Raw genomic sequence first — 18,889 nt, 5'->3', positions numbered from 1 at the left:
TTACATGCTCTAACCTGTGCAGGTTTTTCATCTTGAAGATATAATAGAAGAAACAGGCTTTGTACTGGAGAAAGACTCAGAATATTGTCAGAAATTCCTGGAGGAGGAAGAAGAAATAACCATTAATGTTACAAGCAAAGCAGGGGAAATAAAAAAATACCAGGTAAAAAGAAAACTTTTTAATCCTCACCTGAGGATATATTTATTGATTTTAGAGAGAGAAAGAGAGAGAGAGAAACATTGATAGGTTACCTCTCATATGCGCCCCCAACTGGGGACCGAACCCTCAACCTCAGTATATTCCCTGACCAGGAATGGAACTCACAACCTCTTGCTGTATGGGAGGATGCTCAACCAAGTGAGCCACACTGGCCAGCAAAAGAACATTTTGAAAGACATCTGATAATGCTACCCAGAACATAACCTGCCATGAGAGCTTTAGAGAATTCCAGTATAATTTGGAATTCAATTTCAGTCAAGGGCAAATTAAAATTACACATATAATTTGGCACAGAGAATTCCAGTATAATTTGGTAGAAGAGGAACAGATATGATTAAAAGCAAAGTTTAAAGGCCATTTCTTCCATCTTTGTTTCATAGAGTCTAGTTTTTGGTTTATGTTATTTTGTCTTCTTCCACTGTTATGGGCCACATTGGAACACATAAAAAAATCAAGGACCCTAAAAGTCAGAGGTAACTTTTATTATCTCACAGCATGGACCCGTTACTGAGGAGCAAGTAGGTAATGATTTCACTGCTTTATCTGAACCCCAGGTGGTTAGGATGAGGCAGACTGGGTCCTGGCCGGCGGTTTCCTGGCAGCCCGGGTCCCGGCGTGAGCCCGGCGTGAGCCAGCCGAGCTCTGCAGTGGAGCTGCCCAGGGCGAGCACAGCTCTCCCTGGAGACTTGGTTTCAAACACATTGTTGGAAATGCCACAAAGCTCAGTGACCTGCATGTGGCCAGTGGTGCTGTTCCCTGTGTTTTCATCGTACCGTGATGTTTCCTGCATTGCCGTCTGAAGACAGCAGTTACTGTATCTCCATAAGCAGATGAGCCAAGAAAGCAAAAACGAACCTCTTCCCCCAAAGCTTCAGAGATAGAAATGAGAAACGAAAGAAAGACTCAGGAAATTAAAGGCATTCAAAAGAGATGACTGAACTCAGCAACCACCGTAAAGTCTAGAAAGAAGGAGACAGGTGTTCAGTATGATGGCAGCAATGAGAAAAAGGCGTATCTTTCTCCTTACAATAATACTTAATATTTTTGTCCTTTTTCTGATTGTGTTTCTTTTAGGAATACATCCCAGTGCAGACGGGAGCAGGTCCTGGCTTAAATCCCTTTTACCAGAAGTACAGCAGCCGCACGCAGCACGCTCTGCTCTACATGAACCCTCACAAGATCAACCTGGACCTCATCTTGGAACTTCTTGCGTATTTAGGTACATAAGGATTTCTCATGTGTCTCCATTTGTTTTGATAAAACTTCTTCCGTTAATGGAGGTATTTTATTAATATCTTACGTGCTGTTCCTTATCTTCTTATTTTGAATATTGCCTCTTTCAAAAATCACAGACAGAAGTCCCCAGTTCAGGACTATGGAAGGAGCGGTGCTGATCTTCTTGCCCGGCCTTGCCCACATTCAGCAGCTGTACGACCTGCTGTCGGCGGACAGGAGGTTTTCCTCTGCACGGTAACTGCAGATCTTGACTCCATTCCTGGTGGTTTTAAGATAGAAAATTGTTTCATGCAGTAAAGCTCCTGATCAGAGCTGAAACTGTCCATGGGAAGCAAGTGTGTTGTTAAAATCCCTATTACAGCATGTAATCTACAAAAACCTTGGGTACAGTCTCTACATTTAACATGATTAAGTGGAGGGAGTTCTGTTGGTGGGTAAGAATAGGATGCTGAAACCCCCCCCCCTCCCCAGCGCCTGGGTGTGCAGGACCCCTCACCCCCCTGCCCCCCCCCCCCCCCCCCCCCGCCACCAGGGCTGCGCTTTCTCGCCCACAAACAGTTACTGCTGCCGTCATGCTTTCCACAGCAACCTCAGGACACGCAAAAGTCCTGGGAACCCTGTACTCCACATAATTCATTCCCATTCAATGTTTTCTCTTTGATGACTACATGGGGTTTCATTGTGCCATTATCCAAACTTGTGTGTGTGTCTAAAATTTTCCTAGTAAAAAAGGTTAAAGTTGCTTCCAACGTGCAAATAAATTTTGTTATTCTTTGCAGTGTCTTCTAAAGAGAAACTCTTGCTAAGAACTGTGATTTTCCCTTTCAGCTATAAAGTGATAGCTCTGCACTCCATTCTCTCCACCCACGACCAGGCCGCAGCCTTCACACTCCCCCCTCCGGGAGTCAGGAAGGTAAAGTCCAGTCCGCACATGCGCGTGCCCTCCCTCGGAGGGGACTCCATGGAGGAGCTAGGGCGTCTCTCAGAGACAGTCCCTAATGTCAAGCACCTGACCGTGCGCGGCAGACTTCAGGCTCCGCAGCTTACCCCACGCAGACGTGAACCCAATGAAAATTAGGGTATTGGAACTCTTCCATCGTGTGTTACTGAAGGGACAGGACTGTCGGGAGGCATGGTGGTTGAATAACGGCATGGGTGTTGCCTGTGAGAAGAAATATCACTCGTTTCCCCCCAAGAGGCATCATGAGGGCTGTTGGTGTCAGGAGCTCTAGGAGTCCAGGGAGAATTCTTGGTTGTTTTCTAGGCTATTCCCCCGGGCTTTTTGTAACACGTAGACCACTAGGTTGAGGGAAGCTCGGCGTTTTCAGCGTGTCCTCTGGGACGGAGTGAAGAGAGGTGCACACGGAGTTTTCCAGATGTTGCCCCTCGGGAGGGAAAGCACAGGGTGGGGCTGTGGGGACACGGCTCCCGAGGAGCCTGGCTCTGCGGGGCCTGGCTCCGCCCTCAACTGCTCCGTGTCCGAGGCCTTCGCAGCGCACTGGGCGCGCTTCTCCCCTCAGCAGGACTGCGGCCGCGACCCTGGAGTGTCAGAGCCCAGGTAGAGAGCCTCGGTCCACCAGCTGCTCTGACCCAGTTTCCCATGGGGCGCGTGTCATTTATAAGAGGACTGGCTAGAATTCAGGGAAGAGGACTTCTGTAGAATAAAAATGTGTAACTGTAATGAGCAAACTGAGGTGGTGGGACTAATTATAATTAGAGCAAATTAAAATTACACAGTAACAGATTATGAATTTTTATAAAATGAAATTCCCTTTTTAAATTCATCCGTTCAGACTCTAAAGTAGTTGACATTATAGCACATTGCTGAAAGTTGTTACTAAATATTTGGCTTTTTGTTTGTTTTCAGATTGTTTTAGCAACAAATATTGCAGAGACAGGCATCACTATTCCAGATGTTGTATTTGTCATCGACACTGGAAGGACAAAAGAAAATAAGTAAGTTTGACTTTCCCAAATCCAAACACTTTTCACCAGAAAAGAGGGTGCGGCTCTTGAATTCTTAGGCGAAGTCACAGACTCATAGAGGATAAATCCAGATGTCCTAATGCTGCCAAAGCAAACTGGAGGAAACTTTAAAATGTCTGCGAGCCAATGTCAAATTTCATGTCACGGGTTTTCCCACAAGTAATATAACCATCAGATGTAACCATCAGTTTCCTCAGATATAAATGGGAAAATGAAAATCTCACGGTTAAAGTGCCGGGGTCAATGAGGGGCGCAAAAGCAACCTGTACTGACTCTTCATCAGACTCTTCGTGAGACGCTCAGCAGCCGGGGACTGTAAACACGGGTTAGAACGGTAGCACTGCTTGGAAATAGGTGTGACTGTCCAATACAAAGGGAGCCCGGGAGCCCTACCCGTTATGGCTCTGGATAGAGCGTCGGCCTGTGGACTTAAGGGTCCCGGGTTCAATTTCAGTCAAGGGCACATGCCCGGGTTGCGGGCTCGATCCCCAGTGGAGGGTGTGCAGGAGGCAGCCAATCAATGATTCCCTCTCATCATTGATTTTTCTATGTCTCTCTTCCTCTCCCTTCCTCTTTGAAATCAATAAAAATATATTTTAAGAGAGAGAGAGAGAGAGAGAGCCCTTGGCTTTTAAGCTTTAGAGGAAGTGTTTTCAGGGTTTACTTGTATCTGGTGAGAAGTAAGATAAATTATGTTCACAATGGCATTTCTCCAACTCTTTTCAAATAATTCTTGTGCATAATTAATAGACATTCCACTAAAAGAGAAAGTATTCCATAGTCAGATTGATTTGGGAAAGGGTAAATTAAGCAGGGTTTTCTCTTGTGTCGAGTTTTAATTTGGTAGTATGAGACTGAGTATGTGATGCTTGTTAAATTGTATAAGTATGAAACATAATTTGGAAAATATTGGTCCACAATGATAATGGACATTTTTTAGCCTATCTTCAACTTAATTTTAAGAGTCAAATATTTTGGCTTTGTCAGACTTTTAGTTAAGTCAGTCATGCACATCCATCTCCTCACCCACACGCATTTCTTTAGGTACCACGAGAGCAGCCAGATGAGCTCTCTGGTGGAGACCTTTGTCAGTAAGGCGAGCGCTCTGCAGCGCCAGGGCAGAGCCGGGCGGGTGCGCGACGGGTTCTGCTTCCGGATGTACACGCGAGAGAGGTACGTGCAGCCCAGCCCTGGGTGTGGAGACACGGGTCGGGGCAGCCGGCGTGGCCAAAGACGAGACGTGATTGCTGTGACTTTATTTTTCAGATTTGAAGGCTTTATGGAGTATTCCGTCCCTGAAATCCTCCGTGTGCCTCTGGAGGAACTATGTCTTCATATTATGGTAATCCCTCCGGAACGCAGATCCGTGTTGTACTCTTCACCGCCTTCTAGAAAAGAAATGAGGACCTAAACTTGCCTTCCTGTGTTACTCCAGATGTTCTGCTTAAGTGAACGGCCCCTCTCACCTTTTCATAGAGGCCCCTGTGCTTTCATTCTGCCACAGGCCCTCGTACCGTATGGATTAAATACAGTCTCACCCCTACACCAGTCATTCTCACCTGGGACAATGGGCTGTGTCCACAGATGTTTTTGGTTGTCAGCCTTGGGGGCGAGGGAGGCCATGCTGTGGGCATCTCGTGGGTAGAAGGTAGCGATGCTGCTGAACCGGCAGTGCACAGCACAGGCCCCTGAAACAAGTGACCTGGCCCAGAACAACAACAGGGCTCACATGGAGAAATCCTGACCTAAACCAGGGCTTCCTGGTCTGAAAGGTCTGTCATACCTTCAGATCTTAGGTTTTTTATTTAAAAATCAGGAATGAAGAAACTAAAAATGTGGACTGCAAGGTCTCTTCCACACTCCCACCCGTTAACTCGCACACACCACGCACCACGCACACGCGCGCACACACACACACACACAGCCAATTATTAAAAAAGAGGAGGGTATCCTTACTCAAACATTTATTCTCTTTGCTCAGAATTTCACGTAACTCACAGTTAGTTCCAGTCTGACCTCTTTGGCTCAGGTAAACTCTCATTTGTTTTCAATCTGTAGAAATGCAATCTGGGTTCCCCTGAAGATTTCCTCTCCAAAGCCTTAGACCCTCCTCAGCTCCAAGTCATCAGCAACGCAATGAATTTGCTCCGAAAAATTGGGGCTTGTGAACTGACGGAGCCTAAACTGACTCCCTTGGGCCAGCACCTCGCAGCTCTGCCCGTGAACGTCAAGATCGGCAAGATGCTCATCTTTGGCGCCATATTCGGCTGTCTGGACCCAGCGGTAAGGAAACGCCGCCGCTGCCCCTGCTGCTGCTGCTGCTTCACTTTCAGTCTCATTTTGGCAGAGAAATCATGAAGTTTGGAAATAATTTTTAATTTTTAATTGAATTATGAATATACTGACATTAAAATGCAGGAGGTCTGAATGATTAATGATAATTTTTAAAATGTTTTTATTGATTTTTAGAGAGAGGAATGGGGAGGGAGAGAGAGATAAAAACATCAACGAGAGAGAGCCATCGATCGGCTACCTCCTGCACATTCCCTACTGGGGATGGAGCCCGCAGCCCAGGCATGTGCCTGACCCGGAATCGAGCCGCTGGCCTCTTGGTACACGGGACAGTGCTCAACCAACTAAGCCACACTGACCAGGCTGATTGAGACTTTTTTAATATTTAACCTTACATGCAAGAAAATATATTGATCCATCTACTTACATATGCTATAGGTACGGCTTTATACATGGGTTTGGCTTGTCTAAACTTTTTCTATGAAACATCCCACTTGAAGTATTTATTTAATTGAATATGTAGTAGACCAGTGATTTTCAACCTTTTCCATCTCATGGCACATATAATTACTAAAATTCTGCGGCACACCCAAATATATTCTTTGCTGATCTGACAGAAAAATAGGTACGATGTTGATTTGTCCCCACCAGGTGCCTATTGTGTTGGCTGTTGTCATTTTTTTATTTGACAATCTGCGGGGAAAGGTCAGTGCCCTACGAACGTGCTAAACATTCTTGCGGTACGCCAGGTGAGAAGCGCTGTGTCCGCCAGTTCTTAGGGAGCTCTGACCCGTCAGACTTCCCTACGTAGAATCAGAAGCTGTCTTCCTCCCCGTCCTGGCCATGGCTCTGCTCTCGCTCTGCCGCGGCATCACTCTGTAGGTGCAAGTGCAGCCTGTGCCCGAGCACAGCGTTGCCAGCAGCTCCGTGCTCTCAGGTCGTGCCGAGGTGGCCAGGTTTGTGCCTGTGCTGGACTTTGGGCTCCCGTGTCTCCAGGCAATTTCAGCTCCAACTTCCTCCCGCTGCGGCCGCTCCTGGACAGCACACAGGCTGCGCTCCCAGCAGGGAGCTGACTTCTCTCGTTTCTCTCTAGCTCAGGGATGGGGACTCACCAGAATCGTGCTGAGGGCCCATAGCCGACCTGCAGGGCTCCAGCAAGCGGGTGGTGCTGTAGCCCAGTTATCCTAAAGTACAGGGCGGGGCAAAAGTAGGTTTACGGTTGTGAGCACGCAAAACACAGAGTTTATTCTTGTGTTATTTTTTATTGTATCATTTCCCATACCTGTATTTAAGGAGCACTGCGGGCAGTGGGCACTCCGCAGGCGTAAGTCGAGAAGTCTGAGCGTGATTCTGGGATTGCTTCTCACGGTGACAGACCACACGTCACCTGACCATTCCGTTTCTTTGACCTCTGATTCTGGTGACACTGCCTCCTGTCTCAGAGATTAAGTACAAGGACAGTGACTTTTTTAATGCCATAAAATGAGACAAAAGTCGCTAAAATGAAAGTGTGTGAGCGATTGTAGGATTGTAGAGCGTGAGAGCACTAACAGGACACATGCACCTCACGGAGTGGCTGTGAGATGTGCCCTTCACAGACCGCTGTCAGGCGCTCCCTGTGTGACTGCCGTCTGCTTTCTGGGTAGGCCACGCTAGCCGCAGTCATGACCGAGAAGTCTCCCTTCACCACGCCCATCGGCAGGAAAGATGAAGCGGACCTTGCGAAGTCAGCGTTGGCGACGGCCGATTCCGACCACCTGACCATCTACAATGCGTATCTAGGGTAAGAGCTACGCTGGGTGTTGTCGAGCCTGGGGCGATTTCCTTTCTAAAAATTTGCGTGTGACTTTCATTAAAAGGATTTAAATCCATCTCTAAAATTTTATTTTATTTTTAGTTATGTCACCCAGGTATAATTATGTCATAGATTGATAGTTTTATAATCCTTTCAAAAATTTAAGAACAATGTACTTTATTACATGTGTATTACCTTGTATTTGAAGTTAATTCACTGTTATGCATAAACAGAAAACAATGTCTTTTGGTCAAAATTCTTTTTATTTTTATTGATTTCAGAGAGGAAGGGAGAGGGAGAGAGAGACAGAAACATCAATGATGAGAATCATGGATCGGCTGCCTCCTGCACGCCCCCCACTGGGGATCAAACCCACAACCCGGGCCTGTGCCCTGACCGGGAATCGAACCCAGTGACCTTCTGGTCCATAGGTCAAGGCTCAACCACTGAGCCACGCCAGCCGGGCGGTCAAAATTCTTAAATACAGTTGTTGGCTCCTACAAGCAAGACTCCTCCTCTTAAATGGTTCTAGTTTAAAGACACTTTGATCAGTTCCTCTGACAGAGAGTTTGCAGGGAGAACACGTGCCCTGTGGTCATTTTGTTCTGAAGGTGGAAGAAGGCGCAGCAGGAAGGCGGCCCTCGCTCTGAAGTGGCTTATTGCCGGAGGAACTTCCTCAGCAGAACGTCCCTGCTCACCCTGGAGGTGAGTCCCCGCAGGTCTGGCTCAGGCCGTGGCTGACGGACCCTGTGTTTTGGGAGAAGAAATGCCTAAGCGAGTGCTGGGCACTCCCCGAGCCGTTCCTGGGTGCCCTGCGGCACCGGCTGTACCGGGAAACGAGGGTGAGTGCTGGCTGCTTCCCCTCCACCGGGCAGTTTCCATCTCGAGTCGATGCCCAGCATTCCCACGTGTGTCGGGGAGTGTGTCTCCATAAAGTCATGTGTCGGGGAGTGTGTCTCCATAGAAGTCAGGAGCCTGGTGGCTACAGGGATTCGTGTGCTCAGTCCTCTGGGTACTTTTTAACCAGACTGTCTCCTTTGGACAGTGAGGGGCGCCCCTTCAGGTTTCCCAGCAGGCTTTGTGCTTCCTTGTTTTGGGGACGACATGTGCTTTTTATGCTCCGGGCTAGGAAGCATTCACCTTCCTAAGAGCTCTGGTTCCTTTAAGGGAAATCTCACCCGTTCCTGCATGTCAGCAGCGCCCTGGCTGCAGCGTGGGGTGCTGTCCTTGGGGAGGCATCGGGGCAGCGTGTGCGGGGCCGCTGGTTGTGAGCAGGCCTGTCAGTCTGCTCTTGGGAAGGGCCTGGCGACTGTCCTGAGCAGCAGAGGCTCAGGCGGACTGTGGGAGGACAGAAAGGACGTGTGCAGTGAGTGAAAAACAGGTGGTCCTGACAGGCAGGGCTCCGCACGCTTACCTCTTTGTTCCTGGCGCTTGGGGAATGCTGTGTGGTGCAGGCGCCCGTAAAGGTATCAAGAAAGTAACCTGTGGGTCTGCCTCACCTGATCCGTTCTATGCTCATAGGGTAAAAGGTTACAAAACACTTTCTTCCCAGTAATCTGACCCGTTACTTTTTGTGACCTCACTGCGGGGGTGACAGCGGGGACTTCCCTCCATGGAATAAGCCTGTCCTCGCAGCAGAGAAAGGGGTCACTGAAGCCACAGCCCAGAGCCAGGCTGGGGACTCGGGGGCGGGAGCCCGCAGCACTCCCTAGTCTCGTCCACGCCTCAGCCTCCTTCCCCCAGGAGCCTTCCTTCACCGCCAGGGCTGCTGGGACAGCAGCTGTCTGTAGATCTTTCCTCCCTAGAAGCAAAGTCCCTTGGACCCAAACAGGAACCCTAAAGGAAATCCTAAATGTAACGTCACCGTTTAGTCACGCGTACCCTGTTTGCTTTGAAAAGTGCTCATCTTCCGTAGCATTTTAGCTGGCTGGCGCCATCAAAGGTAGGAGAAGATGGTAGGCCACAGTTTTAGGTGAAAGGAAGTTGCCATCCATAAACTTGATCGAGGTTCTTGGGGAAGGAGGTGAGGTTCCCAGAGACAGGAGGAGGGCCTGTGCAGTTAGGGCCGGACTCCTCTGGTTCTCCCTCCCGTTCTCTGTGTGGCCGTCCTCACGGGGACATCAGAGGGAGATCACGCACGAAGGGGACAGTCCCAGGCAGATATGCGTGTGTTTCATGACTCAGGTCCCAGGGTGGTGGTAACAGATGCCTCAGCAATGCTTGACTCTCCAGGATCGTTTTTTCTTCCTGCTTTAATTTGGGCTGCAGCAAACAAACCAGCATCTGGCATCTTCCCAGCTTTAATAGGAAACAGGAATGTAAGTTCCAAGGTTATTTGGCAGTGTCTCTATTTTAATCAGGTCTGATCTCGTCTCCTTTCCACCGAAACCGATCTAGGACGTGAAGCAGGAGCTGATCAAGCTGGTGAAGGCAGCAGGGTTTTCGGCGTCCACCGCCTCTAACGGCTGGGAAGGAAGCAAGGCCACCCAGACCCTGTCCTTCCCAGAAGTCGCCCTCCTGAAGGCCGTGCTGGCCGCGGGGCTCTCGGACAGCGTGGGCAAGATCCTCTGCGCCAAGTCCGTGGACATCACCGAGAAGCTGGCCTGCGTGGTGGAGACGGCCCAGGGCAAGGCGCAGGTGCACCCGTCCTCCGTGAACCGGGACCTGCAGACCTACGGGTGGCTCCTATACCAGGAGAAGGTGGGTGCTCGTTCCTAAACGCCAGCATGCAGGGTGCTGTGCTGGAGTCACTCGGAACAAGTTAGGGTGCCAGCAGGTGTGATATTGGGTTCTCACATCGAGCTGTTGATTTCTTAGTCATTAATGAAAGAAAACATCAAGGCTCTACGTGATCATCATCTTTTCTACTTGAAATAAAGACAAGAGCAAAGCTTGTTCAAGAAGAAGGATCCAGAATTTCAAGTGCTGGCTTAAACAACTCCCAACATACCATCGGCCTTACATGTAAAATGATGGCATTCGCTGAACATTGAAACTTAATCATAATTTTATTTTTGCATTATTAATTGTTTGATAGCATTAGCCTTATAAAATTGCTCGCTGGTAGTTTCATTTATTCAAGGCACACAGCTGGAGCAAAGGTAGGGTTACAGTTTGAATGGAAAACACTACAATGAGTAATAAGAACACAAGAATAAGCCCTGTGATTCGCCTACGCACAACTGTAGACCTACTTTTGCCTGCCCTGTATAACTCGGCCTTACAGGTAATGGTTAAAATGTCTTTAAGGGGCTAAGTGCACAGGTGGTGATGGCGATGACTATACAGTTGGCAAATTACGCTCATGAGAATGTGAACATGTAGCTTTATAAAACTTACACCTGAAAACGTGTCCCACGTGGCAGAAAAGGCTCATGGGAAGCAGGTGCATCGATTCCTGGCTTGAGCTGTGACACTCGCCTTCCTCCCGGCAGGTCAGGTATGCCCGCGTGTACCTGAGGGAGACCACGCTGATCAGCCCCTTCCCCGTGCTGCTCTTCGGGGGCGACATCGAGGTGCAGCACCGCGAGCGGCTCCTCTCCGTGGACGGCTGGATCCACTTCCAGGTACGCCCCCGCGATGCGCTGCTCACCCTCCGGTCCTCTTCTGGGCCATTGAGGTGGATTTCTTTTTTAAGTTTTGGCATTTTCCCTATGATTTGACTTAGATTATTTTATCCTGTCTGTATGGCTTTAAATCTGTGACGTTTGAAAATCAGGTTCCGTTGCCATCACAGACTGCGCGTGTCATCAGTGACGATGACAGTGGCGGGCTGTGCGCATCACTGGTTACCTTTACGTGGATGAGCCTGGGAGCTCACCTCCTCGCCGTGCCAGTCCGTCCCCTTCCTGAGGACCGCACTGGAGCTCGGAGAAGCTCAGTGACTGCCCTGGGGGGCACGATGGTGCCGTAGAGAAGGTTTAGGCCGGAGCCCTGGTCCTCGGCCGCACGCTCCTCCCACTGCATTGTACCCCCTGGGAAAAGACAGTGCAGAGCTTTCACTGCGGGGGGTTACCAATGCCACCAGCAGTAGGTTACTTCGCTGTGACCCCGTCAACATTGACCAGTGTAAATGAAGTTACCTTCTCCGTCTGTGCCAGGCAGTGTTTGTCTGAGACTGGAGAGACCAGTACGTGTTAATGCAGCCCAGGGAGGGTGTGCAGTGTTCGCCGAGGCCGAGGCGGGGGATGTCCTGCCGCGGGACCCTGGTGACAGCAGCGCAGCTGTGTGCTCACCGCCATCACTGAATAGTGCCCTCAACAGCGAGTGAACCTTGATGGTTTGCAAACTGTGCCTCACTCAGTAAAGCAGTTTTTAAAAAAATTCCCGTCAAGTTTATGGATACTTAACAAGGAAACTGAAGTTTGCCTAGGTTAGCCACAGGAAGTAGTTGCCTGTGTTTTCCCCATGATGCTCTCTGGTAAAGTCAGGATGTGCTGAGCAGAGCGGAAGGTATACGTGCTTATCTTGATTTATGTAGACACATTCACGCTCCCGGGATTAACTCTGTCCAATTTATCACTTCCTCTCAACAGGCCCCTGTAAAGATAGCCGTCATTTTCAAGCAGCTGAGAGTTCTCATTGATTCAGTTCTAAGAAAAAAGCTGGAAAATCCTAAGATGTCCCTTGAAAGTAAGTGTTTGATTTAACGTAGGTAGGAAACGGTGTACTTTTAAGTAATGGCATGCACGGGGTGGCACGTTGAAGTCTTAAATTCCAGGTGATTAAAAATTGTTCAATAAAATTTATTTAATGCTGAATTCCATCTGACTCATCAGCAGTTGTTCAAACCTACTTATTCTCTGGGTAACGATTCCCCTTGTATCACGTGAGCTGTTTTTTATGCCTCTGAACCCCCAGAACCTCTCCCCAGGAACCTCACTGGCAGGCCCTGGGCCCCGTTATCAGAATTCCTGCTGCATCCATCGACCCCAGCGCCTTCTCGTATTGAAGCGCCTAGTATAACAGAGAATTTCAGTCTGCGCCCGATCACTGTAGCTGTCTGGAGAGTGGTTGGGAGTCTTGGAAGTCACAGCATCAGAGCAGCTGCTGGGAGAGCAGCTGTTAACAAAACCTCCTTAGCAAATAACGGGGCCGCTGTTGTCTGTCTCCTTCGCTGGAATGTGGATCCTCGTGTGGCGAGTCTGTCAGGTCCCATTGACACCTCTGTGGGGCTTCCCTGTGAACGTGCCATGTCCTGGGATAAACAGGAGCCACGGCCGCCCTCTGGCTCCTCCACATGGGAGCTTCCACGCTGAGCCGGGGAGCAGCTGGCGGCCTGGTCGTGGGGATCTGTGCGTGGAGCTTCCACGCTGAGCCGGGGAACACAGGGAACAGCTAGCGGCCTGGTCGTGGGGATCTGTGCGTGGAGCTTCCACGCTGAGCCGGGGAGCAGCTGGCGGCCTGGTCGTGGGGATCGGTGCGTCCGTAGCTCCTCATGAAGGACTGACAGTGCATCGCCTCCTCCGGCCTCGCCTCCTTCTGTCCAGGCAGAAGCACCGCAGTAAGGAAAGTGCTCGTGGGCGACAGGACGTGGTGTCTCGGTTACAGTGACTATTGCTGGTGTTGGTTTTGTATTCTAATGTAAAGGCGTTTTTAACGAGGGACACCTGTGGTTTACCTGTGGCTACATTAGAAAACTAGCCAGTGATGAATTTGCTCATGGTTTTTTTCTCCCACTCAGATGACAAGATTCTACAGATCATTACGGAATTGATAAAAACAGAGAATAACTGAAACGGAAGTTCATGGTTAACTGCTTTAAATGTCAGATGAAGACCCAGTCGTGAAGTGATGTGAACACGGATCGTCCCGTGAGGTCTTCAGGACGTAGACCGCGGTGCTCGCCACGACAGAGGTGGCGGGAGAAGCACAGCCTTTACACGCGTAATTTTCTAGTTCCTTTTTCATGACAGTTCTTCCTGGTGTATTTGCCACGACATTTACAATAAACCCTTTGGTGCCACCCCTGTCTCCCACACCATGTGTGCCTTTCGGGCAGGGCCGTGTCTGCAGTGTGTGTGCCTCAGTGATGACCATCCCTGGGTCCCCACGCATCCTCCCTCAGTCACTGCCGCCTGGAGTGTTTAGACTTCTTGACCCCGTAGAGAAAATGAGCTCCACGCCAGCTGGCAGCAAATCCCAGAAGGAACAACGGGAGAAGTGGGTGTTTAAGATTCGACACTCAAAATAAAGCTGAAGAAAGGCACTGTTCATGGACACCAGCGGGTCCAAACTCGCAAGTAGTGGTGCTGCTGGGACTGCCTCTTGCACGCCCCCTACTGGGCATCGGATGACTAGGAGTCGCACTGGAGACCTCTCCGTGTACAGGTGACACCCAGCCAACGAGCCACACGGCCAGGGCCCAGGGGCTTTCACACATCTGCACGAGCTGGTCTCTGCTGGGGGCACTGCTGCTGCTCTTACCAAACAGCCTCCCTCCTGACCACACGCCCCGTTCTGAAGCACATCGCCCCATGAATGCCGCAGACTGCACAGGACGCCGTCAGCGTGGACCGTCAGGACCACCTGCTTCCTGTCTTCCCCGCAGATCACCTGCTGCTCGCAACACACTGACGTGCAGGAGCACAGTGTGGCCCACAGGCACTCGGTAAGGCCTGCCGGATGAACACGGGGGTGGGAGAGGAGGAAGATCACGACAGATAGACCACTGGGTTAGTGAGCAGCTCAGCCTCTGGGAGCAGTTTGAACCGGGTGTCAGGAGGGACACTGTCAGGTCCCACAGCCACCCACACACTCAGCGATTCGCTGGAGGACGAGAGAGGATCCACCACAGGACCACGAGGGAGAAGCCACGGCACGTGGAGCTGAGGAACCCCGCAGAGGCTCCACATGCAGTGTCTGCCCGGGAAGCCCGCCTCGGGCTCAAAGACCAAAGCCGTAGCTCTGGGAATTCCAGACCCCAGAGGAAAGGAAACGTTCAGTGCCCCAAGCAGGCAGAAGAGGCACCTGAAAACTAGGGGCGCCTCCAGAGCAAGTTCCCGCTCCCACCCAGAGCCCACCCACGAGCAGGCCTTCGGAGCCGGCACCTGAGGCCTGCTGGTTGCCTCCCTGCAGTCACACAGCCTGACTGGCAGGGAGTGAATAAAAACACAAAGGTGGGCACCAGGTAGCGTGCCAGTTACAGACGTGATGAAGAAACAACAGGTTGGAAATAGGCGTTTCAGGATGGCAAGACCCTCGCTCATTTGCAGACAGAAGAGAAATAGCAGAGAGTGAGGACCACATCAGCCAGCCCCTAACCCTGACCCCACCAAGGACTGCAGGAGAAGATAGGCGCCAGCCCGGAAAGGCTCTGAGGCTTTCCCGGCCACACTGAGTGCCGTGGGGAGGCAGCAGATAAGGTGGAGAGAGGGTGCTTTTTGCATTCATGTGACCATGGGCTCTTGGAATGAAAGAGACCGTCCCATTGAAATGGTTGACTAAACATGCTTACCTAGGCAAACGGGGCCAGAACAGAGGCCATGGGCCAGGCAGATGGAGAGGCTGAGGTCTAACACCAAAGTCATGCATGTTGCTGTATGTTCTTTGCTTCCCCTCCCCTCATTGTTCTCTCTGATTTGGGTTTGACAGTCTCTGTTGATCTGTCTTGGCGTTCACTAGTGCTGTCTTCTGCTAGAACCAGGCTGCTGTTGAAGCCATCCAGTGAGTGCTATTTTCAGGTGTTACGGTTTTCAATGACATGCTCATTTGATTATTTTTTATAGATTTCAATTCTCTGATGCAGTTCTTCTTTTTGTCCATTTTACCCACCTTGCCCTGTATTTTCTTTAACATACTTACAATTATTTTTTTTTAAATATATGTCATTGATTTTTTACAGAGAGGAAGGGAGAGGGATACAGAGTTAGAAACATTGATCAGCTGTCTTCTGCACACCCTACTGGATATGTACCTGCAACCAAGGCACATGCCCCTGACCGGAATCGAACCTGGGACCCTTGAGTCCGCAGGCCGACGCTCTATCCACTGAGCCAAACCGGTTAGGGCTACTTACAATTATTTTAAAGTCCTCGTCTGCTAACCAATAACTGATTCACAACAAACTGAGCACACGTATTCTTCCCAAAAGGAGACCTCTCTCTGCTTGAACAGAGCAGAACTGCAGCAGCGCACCACGCTGAGCACGTCACTTCCTTGTCGAACCCTCAGGAGTACCTCACAGGACACTTACCCACGTCTCCAACAGCGAGGAAAGCAGGCGTGTGGAGTCAGGGAGCGTGCTCAAGCTTATGGAGCTTGGGTGCTCTAAAGCCAGGATTCGAACCCAAGGAGTTTGGCTCCAGAGCTGAGGGTCCTGTGATCACACGACACCACCTGTGGCAGGCAGACTGCCACAGGTGTGTGCGCCTGGAGAGGAAGTGTGTGTGGAGGGGGCGGGGAGGAGCCATGGTCTTGAGTGTGTCTGCTGAACCCTTGATGAACTTGGCAAAGCAGCAGGTAGGCAGGTAACAAAGATGGCCTTCCCCAGGTGTGGATTCGGGTGGACATTTAGACATGTAAGTCAGATGTCTGCTTTAAAAAGGTGCTGAAAATTCCTGTCCTTTGTTTTACTAAATACCAGCAAAACTAGTCTGACTTCAAGTACCTTAAACATTTCTCGATTTAGGCACTTAAATACATACATAGAAAATTCAGTCTTAAGTAAATAGTTTTCAGTGGCAATCAAACCCGAGTTTAAGGATCATGTGAGGCGCTAACAAAGTTGTCCACATCTAGGTAGCAACCTACTCGCTTTGTTTGATAGAAAAGGTGCTGTCCGCAAGCGCATTCTTCCTGCTTCACGCCCGCTGGTTGCTTTCGGCTGAAACGGAAGTGCCAAACTGGAAAAGAACAAAACAAAAAGCAAGGCAACTTTGGTTCCATGATATTAACTCCTGGCAGGTTTCATAACCCGCACCTGACATGAAGCAGGGCCGGGGCTAAGCAGCTTTCAGTAGAGAAGCCTGGGTTTAATGAGGTTTGACATTTTTTAAGTGTTTTAGGTTTACCTACTGCCTTTAAGGTGCATTGGGCCCAGGTCCCAGAGAGATTAGAAAACAGGAATTAATTTTAAAGACCTTTCGTAGGGCAAATAAAAAGCCTTAACTTGGGCCGCGTTGTTCATGCCACAAGTACTGCACCCAGACGGCCTCCAGTCCTGCCCCCTCCACCCCATTTCCCGCTGGTCAGCCACAGGGATCTTGAAAAACAAAGGACAGATCAGCTCTCCCCTGGGGTCTGGCCTCCTCCGTGGCTTCGGGGTAAGTCCAGACATTTACTGTAGCTAACAAGGCTCTGCGATCTTGGGGTTTCAGGACTTGCACAGTGAGAGCCGGCTGGCTAAGTGAACCCAGTTCTGCCCTTTACTGCCTGCATGCCCTTGGGCAAATTACTTGTCCTCTCTAAGCCTCAGTTTCCTCTTCTGTAAAATGGGGACAATATAGAATCAATCTCATAGCATAGTTTGTAGATTCAATGAGTCCAATACACATAAAGAGCATAACAGTACCGGCACACAGTAAGCTGTATGAGGATTAGCTATTATCTCCCTACTTCCTTCCCCTCCCCTCCCAAGGCCCGTGTTCAGGTTAGGCTGCAGGACCCATGCTTCCAGACCCTCCCACATCCCCTTCCTCTACCAGAAAACTCCCACCAGATCCTCCTCTTCTTTCCATCCCACCCTCTGTGTTAGCGTAACCTGCACCGCGCTGGGAACCCTACCCCGTCCGGGCCAGCGGCTCTACCAGGCTCCGAGGGCACCGGGTGGGGCTGCCACGTGCCAGGAGGCCCAGTTACGTTCGAATGTCAGCTACACAACAGAGACTCTGGGTGTAAGTATGCCCCAGGCCGTATTTGAATTTCAGAAAAACGTAATTTTAGTACAAATGTGTCCCATGCAGTATTTGAGACATACTAAACGTTTGTTCTCAATGGCTCACTTGAGTTAACAGGTGTCCTGTATTTTATGTCAACCCTACACCGAGGAGGTCCTCTATCACAATCCTCACCGCCCTTTAATCATTGAAAACATGGAGCGGTCTGCCTCCCCACTGGGCTGGCCGCTCTGAGGCAGGGCCACGCGGCCTTGAAGGCTGTTTCGCACCCGCCCGAGTGGTCATCTTGTTGCTGCTGAAAGGTCTTACCTTCAGTTTGTGAAAACGAAACATCTGCGAAGCGCAACAAAGCAAAGAGCATATAACCAGCGTCTCTGTCCTGGAAGACAGCTCCTGTGGGGGTTAACTCCAGCCACAAGCACACTCTGGGGGAGCAAGGCCTTTCCCACAAGGTCCCCCCAGCCTCCCCCACAGGTGGCGACAACGATGGCACGCTGTGCTGTGTGGGCTCTCGCTCTTCAGGGGGAGCAGTGCCCACCACCCAAGGACAGCTTTAGTGACCCCCCCCCCCCATTTCACATTCACCAGGACTGCGCTTACACCCACAGCAGGCAGGCAGCACTGGTCTCAGGCGAGTACTAACACCTGCATTGGACAGGGAGCGCCCCCCCCCAAGGCCCCGTGGGGGGTCAGTGCTTCTTCCCACTGTCCCGCTTGGCCACCCGCCGTGGGAAAGTCAGAATCCCGGGTTCTCCTCCTCAGCAGACCTCCTCACAGATTTAAGGGTGCCTCCCTCCCAGGTTCCCCACAACAGCCTGAGAGGAGGGAGCCGGGGCAGCTGTGTGAAATACAGGCGATTCTTAGCTCCTCTCGTTACAATCCACTCGGTCAGAGCCCGAGGTGGTCCTTTTTCTTTCAGCTGCCTCTCCAGAAGGTACCACCTCAAGCCACTACATGGGGGGGGGCGGGGGCAGAGATTTACACTTGGATTACAACTGGCAGCCTTTTTTCTGGGAGGGGTGAGGAAGGCCCAGCGGCTCCTGGAGGCCCCTGCGGGTGGGCTCTCTGCCTGGGACACGCCTGTAAGGCTCCCAGGTGCTACTTGGGCCGCCAGAGCCCGTCTCCCAAAGGGTCCAATTTCTCCCAGGCCGGGAAGCGGCGGACCAAGCCAGCGGGGCCCAGGGAACCGGGGGGGGGGGGGGGGGGGCAGTGGTCCCTCTGGCACCGGACGCCCGGGGCCCCCACCCCTGCAGCTCTGAGCCCCTGCGCTTCTGCAGGGCGGGTCGCTTCCTCCGAGGAGCCGGCCCCTCCGCAGGCTCCGGACGGGAAGCAGGAGGAGCCAGGAAAGGCCGGCCGGGGAGGAGGTGCCGGCCACCCGGTGAAGCGGGGATGCCGCCCTCGGGCCATGCTGTTTCTCGACCGCTGCGCCCCCGGGCGCGGGGCGCAAAGTGCGGAGACCGCTGCCCGAGGCTCCGAGGCTGGACCGGCCGCCAGACCAGCAGAGCCGGCGCCGGCGCGGACCAG

At 51.1% G+C, this 18,889-nt stretch overlaps 1 protein-coding gene across 3 annotated transcripts in view; it reads left to right on the top strand.

Moving 5' to 3' along the window:
- DHX29 (DExH-box helicase 29) overlaps nucleotides 1–17,811 on the top strand; it is a 37,304-nt gene extending 19,493 nt beyond the window's left edge. The window contains exons 6-19 of one of the 3 annotated variants that reach the window (XM_079785814.1): nucleotides 23–163; nucleotides 1,295–1,439; nucleotides 1,573–1,690; nucleotides 2,285–2,369; nucleotides 3,324–3,412; nucleotides 4,487–4,615; nucleotides 4,709–4,784; nucleotides 5,501–5,725; nucleotides 7,381–7,517; nucleotides 8,141–8,234; nucleotides 9,927–10,229; nucleotides 10,964–11,095; nucleotides 12,065–12,161; nucleotides 13,213–17,811. In XM_079785814.1, coding sequence (XP_079641940.1) covers nucleotides 23–163; nucleotides 1,295–1,439; nucleotides 1,573–1,690; nucleotides 2,285–2,369; nucleotides 3,324–3,412; nucleotides 4,487–4,615; nucleotides 4,709–4,784; nucleotides 5,501–5,725; nucleotides 7,381–7,517; nucleotides 8,141–8,234; nucleotides 9,927–10,229; nucleotides 10,964–11,095; nucleotides 12,065–12,161; nucleotides 13,213–13,265 — 1,824 coding nt within the window. In that variant the 3' untranslated portion in view covers nucleotides 13,266–17,811. The remainder of the gene's footprint in view (nucleotides 1–22; nucleotides 164–1,294; nucleotides 1,440–1,572; nucleotides 1,691–2,284; nucleotides 2,370–3,323; nucleotides 3,413–4,486; nucleotides 4,616–4,708; nucleotides 4,785–5,500; nucleotides 5,726–7,380; nucleotides 7,518–8,140; nucleotides 8,235–9,926; nucleotides 10,230–10,963; nucleotides 11,096–12,064; nucleotides 12,162–13,212) is intronic. The other 2 variants (XM_079785813.1, XM_079785812.1) reach the window with 2 other exon arrangements.
- Nucleotides 17,812–18,889: the final 1,078 nt, after the last annotated feature.

Source organism: Cnephaeus nilssonii (assembly GCF_951640355.1).
Source record: "Cnephaeus nilssonii genome assembly, chromosome: 2".
Classification (NCBI taxonomy): domain Eukaryota; kingdom Metazoa; phylum Chordata; class Mammalia; order Chiroptera; family Vespertilionidae; genus Cnephaeus; species Cnephaeus nilssonii.
This window is presented reverse-complemented; position numbering and strand designations above follow the sequence as displayed.